General features: G+C 44.2%; 1 protein-coding gene and 1 long non-coding RNA gene across 3 annotated transcripts; both read right to left on the reverse strand.

Annotated features, from left to right (window-relative positions):
- Positions 1-3,057: 3,057 nt before the first annotated feature.
- Positions 3,058-7,600, reverse strand: LOC122941685 (gastrula zinc finger protein XlCGF17.1-like). 2 transcript variants are annotated; one of them, XM_044299109.1, is made up of 3 exons: positions 7,544-7,600; positions 7,100-7,202; positions 3,058-4,882 (listed from the first exon to the last, which is right to left on the reverse strand). In XM_044299109.1, exon 3 carries the CDS (start codon positions 4,815-4,817, stop codon positions 3,879-3,881), a length of 939 nt encoding a protein of 312 aa, XP_044155044.1. In that variant the 5' UTR covers positions 4,818-4,882; positions 7,100-7,202; positions 7,544-7,600; the 3' UTR covers positions 3,058-3,878. The 2 variants fall into 2 exon arrangements, with proteins under 2 accessions (XP_044155044.1, XP_044155043.1); XM_044299108.1 differs by having other exon boundaries at positions 7,529-7,584.
- A 451-nt stretch (positions 7,601-8,051) lies between these two features.
- LOC122941715 lies at positions 8,052-11,651 on the reverse strand. The gene is made up of 3 exons (XR_006390507.1): positions 11,609-11,651; positions 8,237-8,386; positions 8,052-8,107 (listed from the first exon to the last, which is right to left on the reverse strand). It is a non-coding gene; the product is annotated as an uncharacterized LOC122941715 (long non-coding RNA).
- Positions 11,652-16,895: the final 5,244 nt, after the last annotated feature.

Genomic DNA, 16,895 nt, shown 5'->3' on the forward strand with positions numbered 1-16,895 from the left:
TACTTAATAATGGCACATGATGGGGGGACTTACTTAATAATGGCACATGATGGGGGGACTTACTTAATAATGGCACATGATGGGGGGGACTTACTTAATAATGGCACATGATGGGGGACTTACTTAATAATGGCACATGATGGGGGGACTTACTTAATAATGGCACATGATGGGGGGGACTTACTTAATAATGGCACATGATGGGGGGGGACTTACTTAATAATGGCACATGATGGGGGGGACTTACTTAATAATGGCACATGATGGGGGGGGGCTTACTTAATAATGGCACATGATGGGGGGCCTTAATACTGGCACATGATGGGGGGCCCTTAATACTGGCACATGATGGGGGGACCTTAATACTGGCACATGATGGGGGGGCCTTAATACTGGCACATGATGGGGGGCCTTAATACTGGCACATGATGGGGGGGCCTTAATACTGGCACATGATGGGGGGGCCTTAATACTGGCACATGATGGGGGGGCCTTAATACTGGCACATGATGGGGGGGGGCTTAATACTGACACATGATGGGGGGCTTATTACTGGCACGTAATGGGGGGCTTATTACTGGCACGTAATGGGGGGCTTATTACTGGCACATAATGGGGATCTTATTACTGGCACGTAATGGGGGGCTTATTACTGGCACGTAATGGGGGTCTTATTACTGGCACGTAATGGGGGGCTTATTACTGGCACATTATTGGTGGGCACTATAGGGGCATCTACTGAGGCAACACAAAGAAAGGGTGTTTTATATGGGGGGTCTCTGTACAGTAGAATTTTATACTGGGACACATTATGGTGGGTACTATGGGGAAGGGGGGAGAGGAGTACTATGGAGTCATCTACGGGGCACTAAGAAGGGGTAATTTATACTTGCAAATTATGGGGGACACTGAGGGCATCTACTGGGGCATTTTATACTGGTACATTATGGGGGGCACTAGGAGGAAGGGGGAGAGGAGCACTATGGGGGAATTTACTGGGGGCACTATATAGGGGTATTTTATACTGGCACATTATGGGAGACATGAGCTCAACTGGGGGCATAAGGGGGTATTTTTTGCACTGTTACATTATAAGGAGAATTATTTCTACTGGGGGGCATTATGGTGGGCTTTATTACTCCCCATGGTATGACCCCCTAGTAGCAGCACCAGCCTCTCCCTGCTCTGCTATCCCTCTGCCCCTTCTCCAAATCCTTATTATGAAATCTTTCTCATTAGGATAAAGCACAACATCAGCTCCGCCGAGCCCCTGGCCAAGTGTGAAAGTGGCGTCCGAGATCCCCAAGGGCCAAGTAACTGTAAGTTTTCATGTGAAATATGTTTGTTATGCACATATAGCCTACACTGTGCCCCACAATATACAGTATACCGCTACACTGTGCCACACAATATACAGTATACCTCTACACTGTGCCACACAGTATACCTCTACACTGTGCCACACAGTATACCTCTACACTGTGCCACACAGTATACCTCTACACTGTGGGTGTGACCATTGAAAGGGCGTGGTTACTGAGGGGCGTGGTCACTATGGGGCGCTGTAAAGCTTTATCGCACAGGGCGCCTAAAGGCCTAAGGCCGGCCCTGTGTGAGTCTAATCCCCACAGCAGGGAAGTTTCTGCTCCTGTGTATGATTTGGCTAAGGCAAGCGCTAACAATGCAGGCAGAGTTTAATAGAAGAATGTGACATCACAGAGGAGGGAACAGACTAGAAAGAAAAGTTTGGGTTTGGACTCTAGAGAGAGGTGTGCTTGGGTTCCTTGAATGGTGACGTCCCCTTGGGCAATTTGGACCTAATTTGCCTAACAAAAATCTTTTGAAAGATCACTAACTCAGGCAAAGGTATAGCTTTAATCATGTTACACAAGCACTTCGCACCATCAACATCAGTTTCATACAGTAAAAGTAGGTGACAGATTCCCTTTAAAGAAGAGGCCAAGTGGATCTTTCTGTTAAAACCCAAGAGTCCCCTGGGATTAAATGAAGGTTTCATATAAAGGTATTTCATCTAAATCAAGTAGAAATATTTAAAGATGCTACATACTATCTGGGAATATTATCTCTACCAACTTTACACCTGTGTGGTACTATTACTGCCGTCCTCTATCTCTTATAATAATAATCAGGATTTATGTGGACTACCCATTATATATGCACTTTATTTGTCCATATGATATTTTATTACCCTTATAGATTTAATTTGAAAACGATATATCCCGATATGCTATGAACAAATGTATCTGTCACCAACTTACCTGTCTGAGTTCCAGCACCGCAGTCTGGGGCTCTGCTACGGCAGCACTGTGTCAAACGCACTGCCTAGGCCATTACCTCTGGTGGTGCGTCGCTTAGGCCATGCCCCCTCATGATTCCCCGCTTAAGCCACACTGCGTATCACCCATGTATGTTTGTGATGCAGGCTAAGTCACCGCTCAGCCTGCCTATCTCAGGTCTGCTTGTATTCTGTTCCAATGGGTCGCCGAGGCCCTGGACATATCAGGTTCTGAACTAGGGACTCGGCCCTCTATTTAAACCATCTGCCTGCAATACACCCTTGCCAGTTATAGTTTTTTCCCTTGCTGTGCTCTGGTTGCTATCGTGTGTTATTGGAATGCTACTATTTGGATTTGGCTTCGGCTGGACTTGGACCTCTTTTTCTGCTTAGTGATTTTGTACCCCCTTCTCACCTGGTTTGACCCTTGGCTTGAATATTATTGACCACTCTCTGTCCTGTGATTTGGTACTCTATTGACCCATTTCTGTATGACCATTCTCTGTGTGCGTTAGGTTACAGTAGTGTGAATAGGTCCCTACAGTTTTTACTGTGGGTGCTTGGTTTGGTTCCGTGCAGCGCGTTTCCCTGCCTACAGTCGTGACAGTATCATATCTGACCCATGCTAAATAAGTAATATTCAATGATAATTAATTTCTATTAAGAAGTGAAATCCATTTTTTGTGGCTATACTTCTGAATCTATAAATACAGTAACATGCACAAATTACATGACACATGAATATGGCCATAATAGTAGGCTTTATTTTTATATAATTAAGAAAGCATTCAAGATGTTTCTATAGGCGGAATACATATATATTTAACAAGGAAACCTGCAGTCTGACGTCGATGGAACGCATCTCGCTTCTGGTATGGTGATCGCTGGAAAGCACACTATACCTGACCACATTGTAGTCCAGCAAGGTATGATCATATGACTCTTGACCAACCATGAATAGTAACATCATTAGGAGGGGTCAGTCCACCTAAGATGAGTCACAGAAGGCTATGAAAGGGGGTAGATGCTTAGTGCAGTGAAACATGTTGGGGGACACCTGTATGATGCATAACACCTATCTGTAAAAATGATCCCTACATTCAGACATATGGTTTTCCCTGGGAGAATTATTTGATGCCTAATAAGATTTGATTTCTGGATATTTTTCACATCCTGAACATGAGAATGGCTTCTCCCCATGTAAATTCTCTTGTAACAAGATATAGTGATTTATCTCATTATTTGTAAAACATTTCACACATTCTCAACATGAATATGGTTTCACCCCTGTGTGACTTATTTGATGCATTACAACATTTCATTTATCTGTAAAACACTTTTCAGATTCTATGAATGGCTTCTCCAATGTGGAAGCTGCAGTGTTTAACAAGTTTAGATTTTTTTTGTAAAACGCTTCCCACGTTTAGATCATAAATGTGGTTTCTCCTCTAAGTGAATTCTTTGATGCGCTGCAAGATTTGAATTCTTGTCAAAATACTTCCACATCCTGAACCTAAATATGGCTTCTCCCTTGTGTGGGTTCTTCGATGATCAGCAAGGGCTGACCATTCTAAACATGAAATTACTTCTTCTCTGTGTGAATAAGTTGATGCTTAGTAAGTTTTGATTTCTGGATAAAACATTTTCCACATTCTGAACATGCAAATGGCTTCTCTCCTGTGTGAATTCTCTGATGTTTAACAAGATCTGATTTCTGAGCAAAACACTTCCCACATTCTGAGCATGAAAATGGCTTCTCCCCTGTGTGAATTCTCTGATGAATAATAAGATATACTTTCTGCTTAAAACATTTCCCACATTCTGAACATGAATATGGCTTCTCCCCTGTGTGAATTTTGTGATGAGTAAGAAGAGCTGATTTATTTCTAAAACATTTCCCACATTCTGAACATGAAAATGGCTTCTCCCCTGTGTGAATTTTCTGATGAGTAACAAGATCTGATTTATCTCCAAAACATTTCCCACATTCTGAACATGAAAATGGCTTCTCCCCTGTGTGAGTTCTTTGATGCCTAATAAGTTTTGGTCTCTGGACAAAACATTTCCCACATTCTGAACATGAATATGGCCTCTCTCCTGTGTGAACCATGTGATGTATAACAAGATTTGACTTTTCTGTAAAACATTTCCCACATACTGAACAAGAATATGGCTTCTCCCCTGTGTGAGTTACTTGATGGTAAACAAGTTTTGATTTCTGGTAAAAACATTTCCCACATTCTGGACATGAGAACGGCTTCTCCCCTGTGTGAATTCTCTGATGTATAACAAGTTGTGATTTATATTTAAAATCTTTCCCACATTCTGTACATGAAAATGGCTTTTCCTCTGTTTGAGCTCTTGGATGTTCACTCCTTCTGTGACTTTTATTTTGTGTTACAGTTTGTGATGAATCAGAAGTTTGGATCTGTTTTAAATCATCAGATGATGGCCCTTTGTCATGAAGGGCTGATGATATATCTGGGATAAAAGCATGTTCTTCATATGTATCTTGAGCCATAGCATGATCATTTGTTTTACAATCTGAAGATATCAGATATCCCTCTGAGTTCCTGGTACAGTCATCTGATGAGAATAAAACTAATCTTATTATATTTGAATGAGATAACTTTAACATTACTGATATTTTATTACATTTCTATATAAAAATTTCCAGACAAATTGCAAAGCACAGAGTAATGTTCAGTTTTGAACCAGCTACGAAAACAGATCATGATAGTAGGCCACCAGGATGTTCTGTGGAAGTTTTCTATTTTTTGTATTAAAGTCAAGATCTTCATAGGTTAACATTTCAGCATGCCTATCTCAACTTCTCTCTAGTGACATGCTTAATGGAGTACCACAAAGAAACCAGTCATCAAGTGTTATGCAGTGGTGTGCCCCTTCGTCCCAGCGCAATACGATAGTTAGTCGTGGCCAGCATCTTCATTAACAGAATATCTGCAATAACGACTGTCAGCCTTATTTCCCACCATCAACTCCTCCTCCAATTTTTGTTACTCATACTCCCCCATTAAATTTCATCCCTGTGAGCCTCCAACAGCTAAAACACGGCATGCAAGATGTGGAATCTGTTCTTCTTCTACAATTTCTTGCTGAATCAGCATTGGCGTTTGGTCTAATATAAATGACAGGGACATGACATCATTGATGCCATTGATGTCTCTACTCACAAATCTGGTCGCCTCTGTGAGTATGTGACATAGGTCCTTGACTAGCTATCATTGCCTGAGCTCAAAATAACACATGCTCCCAGTCTGGTGCATGATGTAATCATTGACCACTTTATTCCACCCATACAGATGGTTCAGGATATGAATGGTAGAATTCCAGCAAGTTGAAATGTCGCTGATCAACACAATGAGCAGGAGTCTGAATTGGAGAAGCAGTAGCTGCTGCTGATGATGACAACAACCACCCTGTACTGCTTGTAAATGCAGCCTGGCTGCTACAATGAAGACGGGGATAAGGAGTATATTCTTGTTCCAATTGGTGGACATTTCAATTTTAAAACTGGATCAGGTGATTTTCCCTGAATGCTGGTAAAAAAAATAATCATATTTCCCTCATCCATTTGATCGCAAAGAGCCGGCTGCGGCCATCTTAATTGAAGATCTAGCGTGAAATTGGCGGCCATGGTACCACACATGGGATTTCAAGATGGCGGTGACCGGATCTTCACACTCAAACGGATGAGGAAAGTATGATTTTTTTAAGTTTTTTTTCACCGACATTCAGGGAAAATCGATTTATTACCACAAAGCACGAGGAAATTCAACTCAGCAGCGAATCGAATTTTCCCTGAAATTCGTATCGAAAACCACATTTCGCTCAACACTAATCATCATAGTTATAATGCCTTTGCGCAACTTTTTTCAGACTGTGATGTCATGGTCTTCTTGGCCCACATCACAATTTCCTCCTCTGTTTTTGCCCCAAGAGCTGCTAACAGTGTCCCTATTGCCACCACCACGACTAAAAGTGCCACAGTCAGGGTGTCTGGTGCTGAATGTGCTGCTGTTCCTTGCACTACTACAGCCACTCACATTTTCTCTTGCCGATGACATGGCATGGGTCTTTTGTTTTCCCATTACCTCACCCATTGGTGGCCATAGTTCATGGCCATGACTGTTGTTCAAATAGACTGATTGTGAAGCCTATTTAGACAATGTGAACTTACCAAGTTTGGCACTATTATTATTAAAGGAGAGGACTTTGCAACAGGTTTTTGAGAAAAAAAATGGGTAATTGCACAGCGTCCAGTGCAACTATGATACCATTAGATTTCGGGTTTTTTTTGGCCATTAGATTTATTTTTATATTAATTGGGCTGTTAGCTGGCTTCTGCATATTAAATGATTAAAGTGAGTACTCTATCTTTAAATACTGATGTGCCGTGCAGCAGAGTCTGTATGTATGTGAACAGCTCAAGCAATGTAACAGGCACACAGTACACTAACTCACCCCGTCCTAACCCTAGGGCTAAAAGCTGTCTATCAATTAATTTAATCTACCTAACTATACATACCTGCTTAATATACATGTCTATAACATCGCTACTCATTGGCTATGAGGCTGACTGCAAGGCATTATGGGCAAGCCCAGGGACATGTGATCTTCCATCTTCATCCCTCCTGCCCCGATGTGCTCATTACTGTACTGAATTTGATATGTAAAATGGTGGATGCCATTATGCGTAAATCATTCAAATTAAAGAGCTAAAATGTTGCGTTCATTAGGAAGCAGAGAATGTATCCAGTGAATATAGTGGTTACTACTCACCTGGGCAGTTATCTGTAAGAATGTCCTCTATACTCTGCTCCTCACCCTTCACATCTGTTTCTGTAACATATATAATGTTCAGATCTTCAAATGGATTCAGAACCTGTGAAATAAATATTGTAGGAGTCATCAGACGGTTGGAGAAGTCAAGTAAAAGGTTTTATGTGACCAGAAAAGATCAGTAATTAACACGATGACCAAAATGACCAGACAGCAGAAGTTATCTGACCCAAATATCTGCAGGTCTCCTGTATAAATCCAATCTGTCTCCATAACCAGAAAACTGTGAGACGATACAGACGACATTTAATGTCTATGGTCAGCTGTAATTCTGCCATCTTCCCCTTACTCATTACACAAGGATAAAACAAGAGTGAACACAAGATCTTCACAGCCTTTCTACAGATCATAGGGAACATTTCATGAGACCTTATCTCCATCGACCTGATCATCCTGTGGGACATTGTGGTGTTCTTCTGAACCATCCTGTGGAAGAAGAGGACTGGGGCATCTCTCTGGTGTTCTTCTCTCTTCCTTAACTGTAGGAAACACATCCAGTGACTGAATTCATTCCTTACATACAGATAATGGGAGGACGTGTCTATTTAGTCATGTCTATTACCTGCTGATGTGATAGGCCTGTGATCCTCCATCATGACGTCCTTGTACAGATCTTTGTGTCCTTCTAAATACTCCCACTCCTCCATGGAGAAATAGACGGTGACATCCTGACACCTTATAGGAACCTGACAACACAATGATACAGTCATCACCCAGATACCTAAATAGCGTTCCTGTATAATGTCCCAGAATTCCCAGCAGTGTCACCTCTCCAGTCAGAAGCTCAATCATCTTGTTGATGAGCTCTAGGATCTTCTCTCTATTGACTTTCTCATGTATCAGGGGGTGAGGTGGAGGCCCTGTGATTGGGCTCAGGGTTCTTCCCCATCCTTCAGACACAGGGTCCTGACAGCGCCCACTAGAGGTCTTCTTCACTACTGTGTAGTCCTGGTTATGAAGAGACACAGTAATAAATATCACTCCATACATCTCCAGAGTCCCTCACCTCTCCAGTCCTGTCCATCTGTTAGTAACATAGATAAGATGATGTAATGTGATATCATCAGAATCTCTCACCTCTCCAGTAAGCCGGAAGAGGATCTCTAGGGTGAGATTTATGATACTCTCCGCCCGCTTGTCCCTGTCCCTATCCATCCTTGATGCGTCAATCAGGAGAAGGATCTTATATAGAAGATCTCCACTGAGCGGATCCTATATTGTAGGAACCTGGATGGCGAGAAGATGAGACGATGGAAAATCCTACAAAATTCCATGTACAATACAATTAAATGTTGAGGAGACTGAAGGGATCCATGGAAGTATAAGTGCTTGTGCTGTGGGGGATTTAAAGGGAATCTGTGAGCTCCAAAACGCCCCCTAAACTGTAGTACGCAGCCTGTAGTATAAGTGGTGCTGAGTCCAGTTATGTACTTTTTATCTTCATACTCACTAGCGTTCCGATGCTGTGCTCCCACAAACCAACATTAAAATGCATTGAGAGGACTGCCATACTCCTGCACAAAATGGAGAGGACTCAGAGAGGAGTCCTTTCAATGCATGTTACCGCTGGTTTGTGACAGCACAGCGTCGGACTGCAAGTGAGTATGAAGATAAAAAGTACATAACTCGACTCAGCACCACTTATACTACAGGCTGTGTACTGCAGTTTGGGGGGTGTTTTGGAGCTCACAGATTCCCTTTAAATCCCCCACAGCACAAGCACTGACAATATACGCTGCTTACATAAGTTTGGAAAGTGGTTTCAAGTTGACAGATTCCCTTTTAAGGAGTTCTCCCACGAAAAATATTTATGTATAGCCACTGAGTTATTCAATATAATGCTTCTGTACAGCGCCACCTGCTGTTTGTTATTTTTCTTATTTCTTTGACCTGCTCACTGAGAAGGCCGCACATGCTCAGTTTCATCATTCAACTGACTCCTGAGCTGTGATAGGGAGAGCTGAGACACGCCCCCTGAGCTGTGATAGGGAGAGCTGAGACACGCCCCCTTAGCTGCAGCAGAAAAGACACTCCCCTTGAGCTGTCAGCTTGATATAAATCTAGCAGAGCAATTAATGAGGAGATCTCTGGATCCATGTGAGGTACAGGGCTGGTTCTAGCTTTGCTAGAAAGGTATCGTCATGGACTATAGGATGTCTGATTTTCATTTTTTACATTATTCGTGGGATAAACCCTTTAACACATATTGACTGCTGGGCAATCCAATCACATAAACCATGGCCCACATTTCCTATGGGTGTGAATTGTGGCGTAATTTTGGCAGATCTCATCTTAGACATAGTTATGGAAAATGTATGACAGAAAAATAATCCATTGCTCTTCGCCCGCTGAGGGGGTGTGGCATTGCAGAAAATGGGTGTGACCTTATGGGAAACGGGACATGGCTTAAAAGGTGCTATAAGTGGAGTAAGGTTGTGATGAATCCGGCAGATTTTTCGGATTACTAAATCCACCACATTGTGTTTCTTCAGCGTAAATCTCTTAGCTCACTGGTTCCCAGCTCGGTATAACCTGAACACCAGAGCAAAACGACTGCCGGACTGAGAACACATAGGATTTGGGTGCAGGAACCCACCTTAAAGTGGTAGTATTCCAAGACTTTTTCAACTCTGGATAGGTCATCAGTATCTTGCCATGATACTGCAAACGGCGTTAAGGCTACATTCACACGACCGTATTTTTGACTCTGCATCAGTTCCGCTATTTTGCGGAACGGGTGCGGACCCATTTATTTCTTTTATTGCAAAAAAGATAGACAATGTCCTATCCTTGTCCGCAATCGTGGACAAGAATAGGCATTTCTTTCATAGGGCCGGCTACATTCACACGGCCGGTATCCGTGTTTTGCGGACACATACGGTCATGTGAATGTAGCCTTAAATGTAGAGGGAGTTAATACAAGGAACTTACTAATATATTGTGATTGTCCATATTGCTTCCTTTGCTGGGTGGCATAATCACATTATCCACTGCTTGTTTCCATGTTTACGACCACCCTGCAATCCATCAGTGATGGTCGTGCTTGCACACTATATAAAAAAGCACTGGCCTCTCTGGTGACTGGGACTGTGGGAGGACACATAGGCTAGTGCTTTTTCCAATAGTGTGCAAGAACGACCACCGTAACCATGGAAACGAGCAGTGTATAATGTGATGGAAAAACGAATCCAGCCAGCAAAGGAGGCAATATGGAGAATCCCCATACATCAGTAAGTGCCTTGTAGTAACCTTGTCTACATAATAAATGCTATTTGCTGAAGTGAGACATCCCCTTTAAGGGTGAAGTTGCGACTGACAGGACACTAACATCTAAGCTTTACGCACAATCCTGAACTGTATTGATCTTTTTCTGGAACTTCTGCTACAAACTTCAGAAAGACATATCTTCTTCAAAAAATCTGCAAAATTTTCTAAAAAAGTCGAGGCCTCCCGCTGTATATGAAATGAAGAGAAACTACAGAGATTCACGGATATTTTATAGAAAGTTCTTTAAGTGTTTTTCACAAAACCCAGGCTGAGCTCGGGCAAAACTGATAGGTGGTTAATCCGGCCCTGCTAATAATCCGCTGTTCTAACAAAAATCCTTACCCCTCGTGACTTCCAGGGGGTGTGCCTCAGCGGGTAAGATAACATTACATGGAGTGCTGACTAACAGACACCGCACGTGCGCTGTCAGGGGTAAGAAGATCTGACGGTCTTTTCTCTTTACCCTCACACTGCGCATGTGCAGATTGTGAAATTTCCTTACCCTCACAAGGGTTAGGGTTTAGGGTTATGCCCCCCCCCCCCCCAATATGCTGCACCCACCCCCCGGATGGCTGATAGTGCTGGGTGCAAAAGGAGTTTCCACAATCCGCGCGTGCGCAGTGTGAGGGTAAGGAGAAAAGACCGTCAGATCTCCTTACCCCTGACGGCACACGTGCGGTGTCCATGAGTCAGTGCTCCATGTCATTTTATCTTACCCGTGCCGTGGTGGTGCGCTTGCGCCGGGGCGCACACCCCCGAAAGTCACGAGGGGTATTTTCACGAAGTAAGGATTTTTGTTAGAACACCGTCAGCCTTGTCCAGGTCACTAGAAGCCGACTGTACGGCTCCTTATACAAGCCTTCTACCCAATCACTGAGAGCCAGAACCTGAATGCTACACCGACCTCAGGGGAGCCCGTACATTCTAGACAGGACCCTGATAGAAACAGCTGGAAAGGCCAAGAGCCCCCCCAGCCCCCACTAACTATAGGACCTGGGGGGATTCAGCCCAATCCCAGCACTGACACTGGAAATAGAGGCAATCGCTGCCCGTCCCATTATAGTCACTGGGCTCCGGCAGAATGTTCCTCTAGTGTGAAACTAACGGAAGAGACGTCACCGACCAAACACTGACTGTGTGACCGAGGCCTAATCCTGACAGACAGGAGGAAAGTGCACATACCTCCACTGGAGACCAGAGACTGGTGGGCTAAAGGACCTTTCATGATGTCATGGCCATGTGACCGTGTGTGGGAGGAGTCAGGCTCCAGGATGTGCTGCTGGAGGAGGTAAAAGGACCTGTGATGATGTCATGACCATGTGATCATGTATGGGAGGAGTCGGGCTCCAAGCTTTGCAGCCGGAGGAGGTAAAGGACCTGTGGTGAAATCGTGACCATGTGTGGGAGGAGTCAGTCTCCAGGATGTGCTGCTGGAGGGGGTAAAGGACCTGTGGTGATGTCTGACCATGTGACTGTGGGAGGAGTCAGGTTCCAGGCTGTACTGCTGGAGGAGATAAACTAACCTGTGATGTCATGACCGTGTGACCATGTGTGGGAGGAGTCAGGCTCTAGGGCTGTGCTGCTGGAGGAGGTAAAGGACCTGTGATGATGTCATGATCATGTGTGGGAGGAGTCAGGCTCTAGGGCTGTGCTGCTGGAAGAGGTAAAGGACCTGTGATGATTTCATGACCATGTGATCATGTGTGGGAGGAGTCAGGCTCTAGGGCTGTGCTGCTGGAGGAGGTAAAGGACCTGTGATGATGTCATGACCATGTGACCATGTGTGGGAGGAGTCAGGCTCTAGGGCTGTGCTGCTGGAGGAGGTAAAGGACCTGTGATGATGTCATGACCATGTGTGGGAGGAGTCAGGCTCTAGGGCTGTGCTGCTGGAGGAGGTAAAGGACCTGTGATGATGTCATGACCATGTGTAGGAGGAGTCAGGCTCTAGGGCTGTGCTGCTGGAAGAGGTAAAGGACCTGTGATTATGTCATGACCATGTGATCATGTATGGGAGGAGTCGGGCTCCAAGCTTTGCAGCCGGAGGTAAAGGACCTATGGTGAAATCGTGACCATGTGTGGGAGGAGTCAGTCTCCAGGATGTGCTGCTGGAGGGGGTAAAGGACCTGTGGTGATGTCTGACTATGTGACTGTGGGAGGAGTCAGGCTCCAGGCTGTACTGCTGGAGGAGATAAACTAACCTGTGATGTCATGACCGTGTGACCATGTGTGGGAGGAGTCAGGCTCTAGGGCTGTGCTGCTGGATGAGGTAAAGGACCTGTGATGATGTCATGATCATGTGTGGGAGGAGTCAGGCTCTAGGGCTGTGCTGCTGGAAGAGGTAAAGGACCTGTGATGATTTCATGACCATGTGATCATGTGTGGGAGGAGTCAGGCTCTAGGGCTGTGCTGCTGGAGGAGGTAAAGGACCTGTGATGATGTCATGACCATGTGATCATGTGTGGGAGGAGTCAGGCTCTAGGGCTGTGCTGCTGGAGGAGGTAAAGGACCTGTGATGATGTCATGACCATGTGATCATGTGTGGGAGGAGTCCGGCTCTAGGGCTGTGCTGCTGGAGGAGGTAAAGGACCTGTGATGATGTCATGACCATGTGATCATGTGTGGGAGGAGTCAGGCTCTAGGGCTGTGCTGCTGGAGGAGGTAAAGGACCTTATAATATTGCTGTGATTATTTATTTGACTATTTTTTCTGTATATGCAGCAGACCTATTCGGCCGCGCTGTACAGATATTGTCACCTCTCCCTGGCGGAGCTCACAATGTAGACCCCCTAGAAGTATGTCTATGCAGTGTGCATTGACCCATGAGGAGACCCTCACACACACTCCCTGGTCAGCTTTGTACCCAGGGGCCAACATGCTGACCATGTGTGGGAGGAGTCATGGGATCACATGACCAGGTGATGCTCAGTGAAGTTTCCCCCGTCAATCCCAGAGGATTTTCCATTTTTGCATTTTCCTTTTTTACTCCCTGCCTTCCCGGAGCAATAACGTTTTTTATTGTTCTGTTCACAGACAGCGCTACCACATTTATATCATTTTTCTTTTGTTTAAATACAGAAAAAAATAAAAACTACATCTACTAATGTCTGCGGAGCTGTTTGAGGGTTGATTTTTATGGGAAGATCTGTATTTTTTATTTAGATAATTTTGGCAGGTGTGACTTTTTGATCTGGTTTTATTCATTTATTTATTTATTTTCAATAAAGGAAAAAATTATGAATCAGCCATTTGGATTTTTTTCCCATTACACCGCACATCGTGTGGGAGAAATATATTAATATTTTAACAGATCAGGCATTTTTGGGACACGGAGATGCCTTTTATGTTTGTATTTTATTGTTTATTTTTATTTTAATTCTAAGGGTGATTTAATATTTTTTGGTATTTTTTTAGATTTTTTAAAATTTCCTTAATTTTTTTTTTGTTAGCCTCTCTAGGAGGCTAGAGTCAATTATGATTGCGGTTTTAGCTGCAGATTTCACCCTTTTTAAAGGGAAGTGAGTTCTGTGGCAAAACCGCATCAAATCCGCACCAAAAACCGCTGTCAGAATTTGCGTCTTTTGGTGCGGAAATGCTGCAGAAAAGCACATAAATCCACATGGAAAGATCCAGGCCCAGAAGAGCAGAGCTTCTGGGTTTTCAGCATATGAAGGGTTAAAGGTTTGCCATTGGCGTCATCGCCAATCGCAGACATTAGTCCCGGGTCTCTGCTCTTTCAAAACAGCAGAAACATGGTGGCCATATTTAAATAGAGTTCCAGCGCTGTAGTGTCCCATCAGGTTGTAATTACATTGTGATATATTGTACATCCAGGGGTCCGCCTAGCCTTTCTGCTGCCTGAGGTGAAAATTGAAAATGGCGCCCAACCCGTCTAGCCCTACTGTTTAAGGCATACTATGGTACAGTTGAATATAGCAAGATATTCCCACAGCCCGGTCACTGCCCCCACTTGTCTCTAGGTTTTGCCACCTGAGGCAATCGTCTCACCTGGCCTCATTGGTGGTGCACCCCTGCGTACATCACATCTCTGGGGTTTATTGCCCTTTTGTTTTTCCTCTTCCACCACTTGCTTATATCTCGGATTACATGTTGGCGCATTTGCAGTAGGCTTGTTTTCGTTCGGGCTCTAGACTCTACTGTTCATACGCCAATGTGTAATCACACAGCTACTCTGCAAGAAGTCGTGGCCAGACAAGACAATCAAGCTGATGCCTCACCCTGTCAATCAGCCTGATGTGGCATCTGCTCGCAGCCCAGCAGGTACCATAGACACCGGGTTTCTGCTGTTTCAAACAGCAGAGGTCCGGGGCTAATGTCTGCGATTGGCTGTAATGTCAATCGCAAATATTTAGGCTCCTTTCACATGGGCGAGTTTTCCACGCGGGTGCAATGCGTGAGGTGAACGCATTGCACCCGCACTGAATCCGGACCCATTCATTTCTATGGGGCTGTGCACATGAGCGGTGATTTTCACTCATCACTTGTGCGTTGCGTGAAAATCGCAGCATGCTCTATATTGTGCGTTTTCCTGCAACGCAGGCCCCACAGAAGTGAATGGGGCTGAGTGAAAATCGCAAGCAAGTGCGGATGCGGTGCGATTTTCACGCATGGTTGCTAGGTGACAGTCTGTTCACTGTATTATTTTCCCTTATAACATGGTTATAAGGGAAAATTATAGCATTCTTTATTACAGAATGCATAGTAGGTCAATTGAGGGTTAAAAAATAAAAAAAATTAACTCACCTTCTCCTCTTGATCGCATAGCAGCCGGTCTCTTCTTACTTCTTTAATCATGAGCTGCTGGCTAAAGGACCTGTGGTGATGTCACATCACATGGTCCATCACCGTGTGATCGGACCATGTGATGAGCTCAGTGACGTCACCACAGGTCCTTTGACAGGTCCTAAAGAAATAACAGGAGACCGGCAGATACGCGATCAATTGGAGGAGGTGAGTTAATTTTTTTATTTCTTTTTTAACCCTCAATTGACCTTCTACTAAGCATTCTGTATTCAGAATGCTATCATTTTCCCTTATAACCATGTTATAAGGGAAAATAATACAATCTACAGAACACCGAACCCAAACCTGAACTTCAGTGAAGAAGTTCGGGTCTGGGTGCCACATTTAGTTTTTTTTTATCACGCGCGTGCAAAACACATTGCACCCGCGCGATAAAAACTGAACAACGGAACGCAATCGCAGTCAAAACTGACTGCAATTGCATACCTACTCGCGCGGGTTTCCCGCAATGCACCAGGACGCATCCTGACCTAATGCGGACACGCTCGTCTGCAAGGGGCCTTACCCCTTCAGAAATCACGGTCAAAAGTGACCAAGGCATCTGAGTGCTAAAAAACAAAAATCATTGCACTTCCAGGCATGGAATGGCTCCCTCTAGCATGTGATCAGTGGAAGTGTTCGCTCCCTGTGACAGCCCAGGTCCCCCTGAAAGATCCCAGGCTGCTTCAGCTGTGTTCCTATGGATAACCTAGATGAACTTAAAAAAAAAATAATACAAATAATTGAAATCATCTCCCTTTCCCCACAATTAAAATTAAACTAAACAATAAAAAAAATCATAGGCAACACCATACTATTAAAATAAAAAAAATTATTCCATGCGACAACAGTGTAACATAAAAAATGGTATACACCCCAATATGGTATCAATAAAAACTGCAGATGGCCCTGCAACAAATGAGCCCTCACACTACTTTTTTTTTCCTGTATTAAAACACTGGAAAATAAATATAAATGTGGTATTGCTGTAATCGTACTGACCTAGAGCACGAAGGGAACAGGTTAGTTTTACCACATAGAGAAAGCAGTAAAAACAAAACCTATAAAACTGTGTTGGTATTTTGTAGGATTTTACACAGTCTCATCTTCTCTCCATTCAGGTTCCTACAATACAGGATCTGCTCAGTGGATATCTTCTGGATGGATAGGGACAGAGACAAGATGGCGGAGAGGATAATAAATCTCACCCTAGAGATCCTCTTCCGGCTTACTGGAGAGGTGAGAGATTCTGATGTCACATTACATCATCTTATCTATGTTACTAACAGATGGACATGACTGGAGAGGTGAGGGACTCTGGAGATGTATGGAGTGATATTTATTACTGTGTCTCTCCATAACCAGGACTACACAGTGGTGAAGAAGACCTCTAGTGGGCGCTGTCAGGCCCCTGTGTCTGAAGGATGGGGAAGAACCCTGAGCCCAATCACGGGGCCTCCACCTCACCCCCTGATACATGAGGAAATCAATAGAGAGAAGATCCTAGAACTCACCAACAAGATGATTGAGCTGCTGACTGGAGAGGTGACACTGCTGGGAATGCTGGGACATTATACAGGAACGCTATGAAGGGATCTGGGTGATGACTGTATCATTGTGTTGTCAGGTTCCTATAAGGTGTCAGGATGTCACTGTCTATTTCTCCATG

The sequence above is a fragment of the Bufo gargarizans genome, chromosome 6 (assembly GCF_014858855.1).
Source record: "Bufo gargarizans isolate SCDJY-AF-19 chromosome 6, ASM1485885v1, whole genome shotgun sequence".
Classification (NCBI taxonomy): Eukaryota; Metazoa; Chordata; class Amphibia; order Anura; family Bufonidae; genus Bufo; species Bufo gargarizans.